The sequence below is a fragment of the Crocodylus siamensis genome, chromosome 2 (genome assembly GCF_052110815.1).
Source record: "Crocodylus siamensis isolate JL-2025a chromosome 2, ASM5211081v1, whole genome shotgun sequence".
Taxonomy (NCBI): domain Eukaryota; kingdom Metazoa; phylum Chordata; order Crocodylia; family Crocodylidae; genus Crocodylus; species Crocodylus siamensis.
In genome coordinates this window covers 274718161-274731826 of record NC_143396.1, presented here as the reverse complement: position 1 = coordinate 274731826, position 13666 = coordinate 274718161, and the positions used below count along the sequence as shown (strand labels likewise).

At 43.2% G+C, this 13666-nt stretch overlaps 1 protein-coding gene across 1 annotated transcript in view; it reads right to left on the bottom strand.

Annotated features, from left to right (window-relative positions):
* DYNC1H1 (dynein cytoplasmic 1 heavy chain 1) overlaps nt 1-13666 on the bottom strand; it is a 62431-nt gene that overhangs the window by 2269 nt on the left and 46496 nt on the right. The window contains exons 60-75 of the mRNA XM_090034044.1: nt 13277-13530; nt 12930-13064; nt 12727-12821; nt 12416-12590; nt 11640-11715; nt 7829-7989; nt 4703-4814; nt 4541-4601; nt 4336-4459; nt 3709-3822; nt 3220-3390; nt 2766-2983; nt 2521-2624; nt 2050-2261; nt 1083-1236; nt 68-210 (exon numbers count right to left, since the gene is read on the bottom strand). Of these exons, the coding sequence (XP_089890170.1) occupies nt 68-210; nt 1083-1236; nt 2050-2261; nt 2521-2624; nt 2766-2983; nt 3220-3390; nt 3709-3822; nt 4336-4459; nt 4541-4601; nt 4703-4814; nt 7829-7989; nt 11640-11715; nt 12416-12590; nt 12727-12821; nt 12930-13064; nt 13277-13530 (2309 nt within the window). The remainder of the gene's footprint in view (nt 1-67; nt 211-1082; nt 1237-2049; nt 2262-2520; nt 2625-2765; nt 2984-3219; nt 3391-3708; nt 3823-4335; nt 4460-4540; nt 4602-4702; nt 4815-7828; nt 7990-11639; nt 11716-12415; nt 12591-12726; nt 12822-12929; nt 13065-13276; nt 13531-13666) is intronic.

Genomic DNA, 13666 nt, shown 5'->3' with positions numbered 1-13666 from the left:
ATCCTATAGGAACTCCAGTTTAAAGTCAGAAAAAAGCTGTAGAGGGAAAGGGAGCAAAAAAAGATACCTTCAGCTCTTTTGCTCCACCAGAAGCAGCTGCCTGGGAAATGTTCTGTAGTTGTTTAATGCGTTCACTGAAGTCAGACACCCACTGTATAACGGTCATGCCAGCAGGCACAGTGTAGTGAGACCAGCTATGAGGCAGAATACCTATAAAAGATTAATACAAAGTAAAGAGTTTGTGTAGTCTTAAGCTTGGGTTACATCCTCTTCCCAATTTTTTAGCCCTTCGTTGGTGCAACTGTAGCTTTGTTTTGCACCAAGGCAGTGTCTTTACTATCAAATCCTAGTTCCTTGATCAAAACTGGAACCTATGGTTACCACTATAAAGTACTTGCAACTTCATGAGATGCTCTTTTTTCAAACTAGTTCTTGAAGATTACATGGGTCAACACCTGAGAGTGCTGTCCAGTGTACACAAAAAGCTAGGTAGTAAAAATGACAGTTGGCCAGTTCAAGGCACATCTACATCAGATTTCAGTTAAATATTATGAACTGAAGGCTTTTGTAAGGACAGAAGACACCTAGTTTAAAGTTACTGTACAAGGTAATTGGTCTGACTATTTACAAACTGTGTATTGTTTGCCATCTGTATCTTCACAAGCAGATGACACTTTTTGCTAAAAAAGGGACAACTGGTCCAAGACTGAAGTGAGAGGTCAAAAATGACTAGGAAAGTTTCAAATGTTCCTCTGGTAACCTTCCTTCAAATGAGCTTAAACTGCACTCAAGTTAACCACCAGTTATAGACACCAAAGCTCAAAATATTGGTATAAACTCCTAGCAACAGCCTCTTTTCTTGAATACCAGTTGTGTCAGTGCTGTCAAAAAAACCTCAGCTCCACCACATATTTCACAAAAGATGTTTTACTTGCTCCCAATTTGAGAGAGTTAAGCAGGAAATTTCACTTTTTGCTTAATTTAATTCCCATTTTTTAGCAAAAAAGCAGAGCATACTAGAAACCAGATGGGGAGGTCAATTAGTCTAATAGCACATTATAGAGATGCTAGTTTGAACATACCTTTTACTAGTTCATTTATAAGAGTACGCAAGTAGTTGGTTTGTTTCTTTTTGCCCTCACACACTTGAACCACATCTGCAAGATCCTGACGGACATCTTGAAGCAGCTTGGCTCCCATTTTCACTTCTCTCTCAAAGAATCTGAACAAGGGATCCTAGTTCAAAAGGGTAAGAGTTCAGTTTATAGGAAAGGGAAATTCAAGAACTTCTAAGCAAACTCAACTTCGCAGCCCTAAAGGGGAAGAAGGCACTATAAATCCAAGATTAAATTCATGCCTCATTGGTTTGTCCAACTGATAAGTTTTCACCTTACTTCCCAGTTTATTTTGTTTTCTCCATGATTTTTTTCTTCTGGCTGGTCCAAAGACGATTGGCAAAACAGGAACACTTCTGACAACTAAAGTTGTTAGAAGTAGAGTGTAAGGTGCATGCTGCAGGGCAGGGCCTGTTTTGTCTTATAGTGCAGTGAGCCCAAGCCCATAGGCCACTGGAGATCCGATAGACTGGCAAGGTAAAATGGACATGGACCAACTGGAATGAGGGTTTTAAAATTTAAAATCAAGAACAGCCTGTCCCATTATGCCTTAAGACTTTAGGGCTCCTTTGGCCATTATCAATCTACAGTCCCAGTTAGCAAAAATCCATTATCCCAGTATTACTAGTCCTTTACAGGCAGTGTACACAGTGGTAATACAAAGAGTGCATTCTGTACTTCAAGCAGCCCTTGCTCAATTATCAAAGAGGTGCCTAACTAGCAAAAATGATAGCATTACTGTGCCATTATTAATTCATTTTCAGAAGCCACAGACCTTTCAACGTCTGCTATACTATTTAAAGGGGGCTTTATACAGACACTTTCCTGAAGGGTAGAATATGTAGGCTTACAGAATTATGGAAAAGTAACTCCCACCCACAGACAAAGGGGTATTTCTGGACTTTTGCTCAATATGCATTTGACAACTTGTCACCTTGATGTTCTCCACCGTTCGCTTGAGGTGGTTAAGAGTTTGTGGGATAAGATGAAGCCAGTTGGAGGCTGTAGTATGCAATGTTCTCATCCAGGCTGGACGTCCATCTGACGTGGAATCTGTTCTGGTCTTCTTTTCAGTTTCTGCATAAGCCAAGTCATCTTCATCCTCTAGCATCTGCATTTTCAGCATTTTACTGATCATATCTATGCCTGCACAAGAAGTATCAAGTAATATTAGCCAAAAAGGGGAAAACAAATCTCAGGACACCTGTCCAAGAGGTTTTAGGGTAGAGAAGAGGATTATGGGTAGCAGAGAGAATCAAAACACAACTGACAGTACAGCTGAGAAACAGCAACTCTGAACACTTCAGAAGGATGCTTGCTTCTCATTTACGTTGTGTTCAGCAGTTCTAATATTTACTACATCCCATGTAAACAGGTTGTTATATAAAGTATAAACAAGTTTTACCCTGTGTGGTGAGAAGAACTCTCTCTGCATTGTTTGGTAAGCCCAGCCAGGATGGTGTCTGTGTATCTGGCAGCATCTCAACCCACTGGACAAATTCTTCACGTCTGTAAGGCAACGTTTAGGCATTAAGTGGAAATCCAAGTATGTTATCTATGATCAAGCAATAAGTGGGGTAGGGTGGGGACAAAAATATCAGTAAAAGTCTAACAGACTGCAAGCTAGTTGATTTTCTCATTCATAAGTACCTGATTCCATCTGGCATTTGAATATCCTTATGTCCATCTACCTTAGAAGCCAGTTTGAATTCACTATCAAAGCTCAGAGTAGTAAACAAACGCTCCAGGAAAGTGTTTAGCAGACGCTGATCAAATTCATTATCAATGCGACCTCCATAAATTGACTGTGCCATCAGTGTCTTCAGGGCAGACCATGGGATCTTATCAGGTGAAATGTTCTGGCGGCCCTAAGAATAAAGCAAAATTTAAAATTAGAAGGGGGAGATCCCCTTAAATAAATGTTTGGGGACAATTTTAGTAAAAGATCAAGTTTATTATTTAAGACTGTGCTTTGACTAGTCAGTTCAACTACCCAGTATTGCAGAGTACGTTGCACTTCATTAATTATAACCTTCAACCAACCAGAAGTGATGCCTTTATTTTTTTAAGTGAACAAAAATCAAAGTAAAACAAATCCACTTGCCTTTGCCGTGTCATCCAGCCATGTATCTACAGTGTCGCAAGCAGATCTCAGATCAGATTCCCCAAATTCATATTTCTTGGACCAGCCCAGTGGAGCATAGCGCAAACGTTCTTGAATGATGGCATGGAACCAGGCAAGGAGGAAGTACAGACGAGCCCGCTCATTTGGAGACTAGGAAAGGGTAAAATGTATTTTTTACCACACCAAGATAGTAATTAGAAGATGCTCAAAAAAGACTTATTTGACAGGAGTGCTAATACAAAAATGGCCAAGACCTAGCACATACAGGAACCCCAGACTTGAAGGTATGCCAGAGAAAGGTATAGTTGCATCTTTTTATACTGAATGTTTTACAGTGGCTAAATGAAAGCCTCCCAAAAGCAATAAGCCACTATGTTTCAATTGGTTCACCCCAACTCGAAGGATTTACCTTTCTAAACAGTTTCTTAAAAAGTTTTAAGTTTCCACATGATTAAGCCACAGGCTTACCTTGCACATCCTAGAAACAGGAATGCTACTGAAGGTTCTCAGCATATTGGCCTTCACACCAGGAGGTGGTTCAAGCACAAAGATTCGGCCAGCACGCAGCAAGTTCACTGGCACCTAGATTAACAGAAGAGGCAATCCTCAAATCATGCCCTGAAGAATGCTGCCTCAGCACCCCTCAACTTCAACCCTTCTTTATAAAGTTAGTGTTTTACATAAGGTACTACACTGAAACTCCTTGGTTTCAGTGTACAAGACAATATGTGCTCTTGATTGTAATGAGATATCAAAACAAAGTGGGAAGGACCAGAGGAATTCCAGGGTTAGTTATGTGAGGGCATACAACTATCAGGTATAATTTTTACATTTCACTGGGAAGAGAAGTGGAGGGAAAGATGCATTAGGAAGGAAGCATCTGTCTACAGCAGACAGAAGAACGCTGCTTTTCATAACTTTGCTATTGTTAGAAGCATGGTAGGCTGGAGTTTACTTGGTCCTGTTCCTAGACATGTACTTTAAGGCAACACTCTCCCAACCTTAATTAACTGCTACAGGAAGTCCAATTTCTGAGCTTACTCTTACATCTGTATGCCAACTACTTCAGAGGTCAGTCACATGGAATAACTTTACCTTGGGATTTATTTCCATTGTAAGGAAGAGTCTGAAGCAAGCATGAGGTTGTAGAGAATGCAGTTTCTTCTCCAGTTGCATCAGCCAACCAGGAGCCAGATGGACATTTTTTAGCATTACCCATCTACAAGAAATTCAAAACAGAACAATGAGTTTATGGCGGAATGTTAGTTATGTGTAAAAGTAACAGGAAGAGAGAACTTACCTGCCAGATTTCACTGCTGTGTTTATTGCCTTATCTGCCTGATTAAACCCTTCAGCAGAACCTGTAAACACAAGATTAAGGCTCAAGTCATGGAAATTCAGTTATCTTTTTATGATTTGTTTAAAAAGAAGAAAAAACCTTAGTATAACATATTCTTCTTACCAATGGCAATAGAGGTAATCTGTGTGTTCTGTTCAGCTGCGAGATCTTCAACATGGCCACTGGCATCATACCCAGGTACAGAGCACATTAGCACAGGAGTATTAGGTTTCAACTATAAACCACAAAATGAATATAAGATTGATGATTACTTACAGGGATCAACACTTACCTCTGTTGTAGCAAGAAGTCCCTCTCCCTTTACTATTACATACTAAGAATTGTTACACTAAGAACTACTGAAAAATCTAACTTCAGGAGCCATTGTTATAAAATTACCAACCCAAGACAACTTTTGACTGGCAATCTGCCAATTTACCCTACAGCCCCTTTTCTTACCAACACTGTTTACACAGAGTAAATGTAATCCTTGTGCCAGACCCCAGCAAGGGTCAGGTTCTAATCTGGGGGTTTAACACCAACTATTGTTTAAAAAAAGGTTGTTAAAGTCACGGAGCCGGGTTCAAGGAATCCATTTCTAAGCACTTAGAAGAGGTGATCCGGAACAGTCAGCATGGATGTGATATACCTTGACTTTTGAAAGGTTTTTGACACGTCTCAAACAACATTATTGTAAGCAAGCTAAGGAAGTGCAGGTTGCATAAATGGACTGTAAGATAGACAGAAAACTGGCTGGATTGTCAGGCTCAGAGGGCAGTAATCAATGCAGCCGGTATCAACTGGAGTGTCTCGGGGTCAGTTTTGTTCAATATCTTCATTAACAACCTGGAAGATGGGATGGAGGGCACCCTCAGCAAGTTTGCAGATGTCACCAAGCTGGCAGGGGTGGGGAGGAGTAGTAGATATGTTGGAGGATAGGACTAGGATTCAGAGGCTGCCCTAATGCACTCTAATTATAGCGTGTTCCAGCAGACTCAATTAATCCCCAGCAGCCACCTGCATTTTGTATTAGCATCATCGTGCTTCAAAATGGTGGTGGGGGCACTTGAACTAAAGCCCATTCAGTGAGCTTTAGTTCAAGCACCCTCATCTCACTTTTGAAGCACAGGGATGCTGATGATACACAAGATGCTGCAGCGCTTTTAGAGTGGCTCTCAGAGGTGCTCTAATTAAAGTGCTGCCCCACCATCCCCAGAGCATGTGTAAAAGTGCACAGAGATCTCAATGAATTGGAGGACTGGACCAAAAGAAGTCTCTTGAGGTTCAAATAAGGACAAGTGCAAAATCCTGCCTTTAAGACTGAACAATCCCATGCAACAGTACAGGCTGGGGACCAACAGGCTGAGCAGCAGCTCTGCAGAAAAAGGAGCCGGGAGTTATAGTGGACAATAAACTGAACATAAGCCAACACTGTGCCCTTGTTGCCTAGACAGCTAACAGCGTACCGGTTGCACCACTAGGAAGGAGCATTGCCAGCGAGTCAAAGGAAGTGATTCTTCACCTCTATTCTGTACTGGTGAGGCCACATCTGGAGTACTGTGTCCAGTTTTGCCCTGCCCCCCCATTACAGAAAGGATGTGGACAAAACTCATAAGAAGAGTAATAATAAAACACTAGAACAGGCTACCCAGAGTCTGTGGATTCTTTGTTCTCAGAGGTTTTTAAGAACCACCTAGGAAGAGCCTTGACTGGGATGATCCTACTTTGAGCCGGAGCTTGGACTAGATGACTTCCTAAGGTCTCTTCCAACCCTAATTTTCTTTGATTCTGTGTGTGCAGATTGTCAATAAAATTTTTCTTGGTTTGGCAACCCTGCCTAACGAGAACAATGATTTTTACACCCTGCTGCTCCCATACTGGAGTCTTCTATTCACCCCAGCATTAATATCCCTGACTGCACAGTGCTGCCCCCTAGCCTTCCCCCCTCCTGCCCTGCTCCCACTGTCCTGGCAGATTCCCAAAAGGACTACTAGCTCCTTATCTGCAAGGCAAGCAGTATTACAGGTAGGGCACCAGCAGTCTAGGGTTGAGGGCAAGAGAGAAGAGAGTTTAAGCCACAAGGCCCTGAAAGAGCTCCATGCTCCTGCTCAGACACCAGATGGTACTGCTCTGCTTTGTCTGTGCAAAACTTGCTTTTAGTCCAAGGGTGGGCAATTATTTGGGTCTGGGAACCACAAAGGGAGTTTTGATGAGTTGTCAGAGACTGGGTCTGCACTCTTTCCTCCCCAGCCCCCACCACAATAACACCAAAACTCCCTATGCAGGATGGGGCCACGTGTGGGTGGAGAGTGGTGTTTAGGAATGGGACAGGCAGGCAAGGCCAGGATCACTGGGCAGGATAGCAGAGCTGTGATCCACTGCCTGCATGCCCCTGCCCTGTAGGGGAGTGCGGGGAGGTGGGTACCCCCTACAGCACTTCACATGGGGCCAAACCCCATCCTCTCCTGCCTAGGGCAGGCAATGCTATGCTCTAGGTAGGCAGAGTGGGTAAAAGGCAGCCAGGAGGTAGAGCCCCATGTGCTGGGGCAGGAGCTGCCTGCCTGAAGCTTTCTTCTCATCTGGAACAGCACAGCACAGCACAGCACAGCACAGCACAGCACAGCACAGCACAGCACAGCACAGCACAGCACAGCACAGCACAGCACGAGGAGCTGCCACAGGAGGAAGGGGAGCTAAGTAGCACCCGGGTGGCTGCAGCCACACCAGGAACAACCCACAGGTAAGCTGTTTTCTGGCCTGGATCAGGGCTGGTAGGTGTGAGCATGAGTCTGGTGCTGGCTGCCCTGGGTGGGGCTTGGCTCCATGCCGAGTGCTGCAGGGGCAGCCACAGCCTACATCCAATCAATTGGCAGATGCCTCCTGTGGGCCAGATCTTGCCTGTGTGCCATACTTCGCCTACCCCTGCTCTGGTTTCATATCAATGAACTTTAAAATTAAGCTCAGGCCTTCTTGTGGATTTTACAAACAGGCACGTTTAAGCTTGGGATTTACAAAAAGTCCACAAGTTTGTGGACAGCTGGCAACTCTGTTGCATGTTTGTCATACTGAACCAACCCCCCCACAGAACAATAAATGTGAATATAGGGAATTCTCCCAAGGACAAGGTTAATAATGGGCATCGACTACCTGGAGTGGAGGCAGTGTAGCACAGACATGAAACCTGACAGAAGAGATTTTAGGTCCTCAAGATAGCACTGGGCATTTTACACACATTCATACATATATTACCTCCGTGTCAACAATGTGTGTCAGATCTAATGGTTGCTCCATAATGGACATGAAGGACTCTCCAAGGTTCGTTGACACAAATATGTGCGCCATTGCCAGCAGTCGATCTGGACGGAAAGCTTGAATCAGGAGTAAACGATGGATGGCCTGCCCAATAGGTGCTGAAATGACAAGGGAGTCATTTTTTCCAAATGAGGCTTCACAGGTTGAAGCTCAAAAGTTTTCCATCTTCTCTTCCCAGTGCTCAGACTTAGTTTTTTCCTTCTCCCTCTGAGAATCTGACTTTCCTCAGAACCCCAAATACAACATTGAGACAGTATTGCACTGAGCAACTCGCAGCACAAAGTGTACATACTGTTTTAGTCAAAATCATTTAGCAGCAATTAGATCAAACTGTCCTAAAAACACCCTGTTCAAATCAACCCATTAGTCAGTCAATGATTTTGTTCATATTACAGGCCTTTGGGGCCTAGCTCAACTGGATACCAATTTGATTAGTGCCTTTGAATTTTGCTGCAAAGCGAGAACAAACAACTTGCTATACAAAATCTCCAGCCTCTTATGATCTCTTTAGAAATTGTAGCTGAGGAAAGGATATTTTCCTGGAGTGTTTGCAGCCCAAGTTTCATGTATTTTGCAGTATTTTAATGCATGTAAAAAGAACAAGTCACATTTATGGTTCACCTTCAAGATGCAATTTCCTCATGAAGTGTTTCTGTACAGTTAGAGTGCACCTTATGAAAGCTTTAAGTCTGTTAGTATATTGTCAGGTTTTAAAGCTGCCTATGCCCACATCAGAGCACTAGTGAATCTGCAGTGACCATGCCACAAAATCGGTCATCTCTATAGCTCATTAAAAAGTCACCAACTGCAATCCTGGAACACTCAAACTGCCAACTTCCAATACAAGTGTACACATTTTCCCATATAAGCTTTCAGACTGGGAAGCTGAGTAGAGTGGTTCTTTCACTTTAAAGTGCACATTAACTTAGAGCAGTTACATTAGCTTTCTTTTAGCCAGCTACAAATAGAAGTTGTTTTAATTTGAATCAAGACAGTCATGGGAACATTGAACTAGACTAGAGTTGAGAAAACTACAGCAAGATAAACCTTTTGTGATATACCAATATGCAGAGGAATTAGCAAATCACCAGCCTAGAGGCCAACAACAAGTCAGCTATATAGAGTCTATGTACACTGACTGTGGGTAGTTCATTTCTAGAAAGCAGGTGCCCACATCAGATACTGAAGCCGATTTGCATTGCTATAAAGCATTAGAACTCTTCCATGCAGGCGACAACCTGAGAACTTTACCATCCGCTACCTGAAGTTGAGCTCCAAACGTGATGGGAGGTAAGGCTTATGACTCATGAGTCAGCTGATCCTAATAACTGTATGCTGTCCTGTGAACAAGTTATTGCTATTTAGCTTCTATTAAATAGCTATTAAACAAAAGTGAAACAAGTGAATGGCCCCAGTTTAGTTTGTTACCATGGACTAGCTGATCCACAGGAACTGTTCTCTCTAATGGCAACTCCCTCTAGCCCCACTACCCTGCAAAACTAATTGTCCATTTGTCCTTACCATCTGAGAGGATAAAGATTGAAGCAGCAGGCACTCATACCATTATACTAAAGGTGAAAGACAATGTGGTAGGACAAGGATCAGGAAGAACTTACCTTGTTACTTATCCCAGACTGAAATTAAGGTGTTTTCACCTGAGACAGACCTTCTACGGCTAAAAAGAAAGGCCTACAAAGGACGGAAGATGGGATTCACCTCCAAGGAGGAATATTCTGCAGTGGTCTGGTCCTGCAGGGAGCAAACCAGGGAAGCCAAGGCTGCAACTGAACTCCAACTAGCTTTGAGCATCAAGGACAATAAAAAGTCCTTTTTCAGATGTGTGGGGAGCCAGAGGAAAAGCAAGGGCAACATTGGACCCCTGCTGAACCAGATGAGGCAACTGACGCTTCACGAAAAAGCCAACCTATTAAATGGGTACTTTGTGTCGGTCTTTCATCAGTCCCATGGGACGCCCATGCCCATTATGGGACAGGGAGGTCTGGGTGAGGGAGATCCCCTGCCTTCTATTAATGCTGACCTTGAAGGAACACCTTGAGAGGCTAGATACCTTCAAGTCAGCCGGCCCTGACAATCTACACCCCAGGGTACTCAAGGAGCTGGCGAGCGTCATAGCCCAGCCCCTGGCACGGATCGTTGAAAACTCCTGGCACTCTGGTGAAGCGCCCAAAGACTGGAAGGCAGCCAATGTGGTGCCGATCTTCAAGAAAGGGAGAAAAGTGGATCCGACTAACTATAGGCCCATCAGTCTGACTTCTATCCTGGGGAAGATCTTAGAAAAGTTTATTAAAGAGGCCATCCTTAATGAACTGGCCGATGCCAACATCCTGAGGGATGGCCAGCACGGGTTTGTTGCAGGTAGGTTTTGCTTGACCAATCTTATTTCCTTCTATGACCAGGTGACCTGTCACTTGGACAAGGGAGAAGAGATTGATGTCATATATCTTGACTTCAAAAAAGCCTTCGATCTGGTATCCCCCATGATCCCCTCTTGGCAAAACTGGCCAATTGTGGCCTTGGGTCTACCACGATCTGCTGGCTGGGGAATTGGCTCCGCAGCTGGACTCAGATGGTGGTAACTGAGGGAAGTCAATCATCATGGTGCCCTGTGACCAGTGGGGTCCCCCGCAAGGCCCATATTGGACCCATATCGTTCAACATCTTCATTAATGATGTGGACACCGGAGTCAGAAGCGGACTGGCCAAGCTCGCTGATGATACCAAACTCTGGGGCAAAGCACCCACACCAGAAGACAGGCGGGTGATCCAGGCCGACCTGGACAGGCTCAGCAAACGGGCGGATGAGAACCTGATGGTGTTTAACATTGAAAAATGCAAGGTTCTCCACCTTGGGAGGAAAAACCTACAGCATCCTTATAGGCTCAGCAGTTCTACGCTGGCTAGCACTATGGAAGAAAGGACTTGGGGGTCATGATTGACCACAAGATGAACATGAGCCTGCAATGCAATGCTGCGGCTAGTAAAGCGAACAAAACGCTGGCTTGCATCCATAGATGCTTCTCGAGCAAATCCCAGGATGTCCTTCTCCCCCTGTACTCGGCCTTGGTGAGGCCGCAGCTGGAGTACTGCGTCCAGTTTTGGGCTCCACAATTCAAAAAGGCTGTGGAGAAGCTTGAGAGAGTCCAGGGAAGAGCCACGCGCATTATCATCAGGTCAGGAAAACAGACCTTATGATGACAGGCTGAGAGCCATGGGGCTCTTTAGCCTGGAAAAGCACAGGCTCAGGGGTGATCCGATGGCCACCTTTAAGTTTATCGGGGTGACCACCAGTACCTGGGGGAATGTTTGTTCACCAGAGCACCCCAAAGGATGACAAGGTCAAACGGTTATAAACTCCTGTGAGACCATTTCAAGCTGGACATAAGGAACAGTTTGTTTACTGTCCGAGCCCCCAAGGTCTGGAACAGTCTGCCATCGGAGGTGGTTCAAGCACCTACATTGAACACCTTCAAGAGCAAACTGGATGCTTATCTTGCTGGGATCCTATGACCCCAGGTGACTTCCTGCCCTTTGGGCAGGGGGCTGGACTCAATCTTCTGGAGGTCCCTTCCAGCCCTGATGTCTATGAAATCTATGAAATCTGACTTGAGAATTTTGATCTCCATCTGGTCAAACCTGTAATCTTCACAAGTATTAAGGCCTAAGACTTGAAGTTCTATTCTGAATGTTTTTTATTGGTAGCAAGACTTAAGGCAGCAGCTGAACTTACTTGAAGGTTTTTCTTCAGACCAAAGGTATGGTACCGTCTGCTCTGGTGAACTGCTATCCAGCCAAATGCAGAATTGCTGCATTGAGGGAAAGCACATCATAGTTAATACATTTCTGAGGAGCTTGAGATTTAAATTTCATTATTTCTAACTGCAGTTGCAAGGTTTCTAAGCAGGCATTTCCCCCTTCTTTACATAAGCATATAGAGACCATAGCATAGTAACTGGTTCATCCTAAGTGGGGTCTTTACTGCAATACAGCCACCCCAACCAAAATTCAAAGTCTGTGTTACATTTTACAGAAAATCACTAGATATACCAATTAAGGTAAGAGGGCTTGAACCCTGTATACAAGTCTCTGAAGAGAGAAAGACTTGGGATAGGGATTAGTGCATTAACTGACATGCAAAAAACTTAAGAGTTCTTGGCCTGTCAGTTTTCCTGTAGGACCTTGGGCAAGCCAGAGACACGCAAAAGCATTTGGGCTCTTAGAGATCCACACAGGTATCTGATAGGATTCTCAGAGCACTTTGTGTTTATCCACCATGGAAGTCCATGAGTGCCTCTGCATCCTTAGACTGCAAAATGAAAATTAAATTTTGACCCTTTATCTTCACTAGTTACCCTCTGAAGTGGCAAGAATGGTACTGTCCTACCTCACAGGCACATTGACATTACAGCCATGTTATTGCTAGTGTCCCACAATCTATTGTGAAATAAGGTCATAAGTACCAAGAGGTTAAACTTAGTTTAGTGTAGTGAGAATAGCTCAATTTACCTCATCAGCTTGAACTTTGGAAACCAGGTCCTTAAATTCAGGAAGGCAACTCAGCCTCATCATAGCTTCTGTCTGTTCCACTGTTAGCCCACTGATTTTGGGAAGAGATGCTGTACTGAGTACAATCTCTTTTCCTCTTAAGAAATGCTGGAATTCTGCATCATATGTAGGCTCCCTGAAAAAGTTAATAGTAGATTTTAGCAGAATTTTTTTTTTTTTTTAAAACGAGTATGATTAAAAAAAAACAAACCCATCTTGCATAAGATGAGAAATGGAAGTGAATTTTGAAAACGAAGGAATCAAATATTTACCCGATAGTGCCTTTGAGTTTAATTCTGGCTAACAGCATGGCAAAGGTTATGTGATCTTGATGTAGCATGCCACGAGCCACTCTATTGAAAGCCACCTATTGAAGGAGTAACAGGTTAGTGTGAACTAGCAAAAGCCCTAAAGTAGTTTCTGGAATCTTTTGGAAGACCTTAAAAAAATAAAAAGGAAAAAGGCTGTACTGAACCTGAAAGAGGTCCTTTGTGATGATTGAGAGACGCTGTGTATGGTCTTTAACTGCCTTCAAATTTGGATTCTCATATAAGACATTGTGATAGATATCCAAGAAAAACTGGAGAGAATATTGGTACAGGAAATGTATCTACAAAAAAAGAAAAAAAAGAAAAAAGTTTAGAAAGCAAATTTAGAAAGGTCCTACTATCTAATAAACAGTACATGTTACTGCAATTCCTGGACATGTAGCTATACTGGAGAGAGAACTGTAATCTGACTAGTACTACTTCAACTTGGGGAAAAAAATGAAGTGTAGAATTTCTGATGGGAGAAGAACAACAACATTTGGTTCTATTTCACCTGTTTCAGTGACTCCATAGTAAAGTAGATACTACTGCAAGCTGTAGACAGGGGCAGATACTGCTGAGATACTGTCTCTACTTCTTGCATGACGATATCAGTTTCTTCTACTTTCCTGGTAACCTCTGCTGCTTCCTTCTTTAGGTTCTCCAAAGTAGTAATTATTGTGTCATCATCCAAGATACGTCCCTTTACTTCATTAAGAGCTTGTAGAAGAGATTTTTCCAGCTGACGCAGACGCAGCTGGAATTCACCTTAAGTGAAATAAAGATATGCATAAATAAGTGTGTATTTCTATATACATTTTAATTCTAAATTATTGGCACCTCAAAGCACACAGGTTATAAAACAAGTGTCCAGAAGCAATAGAACATTTATAGCTGAGAAACA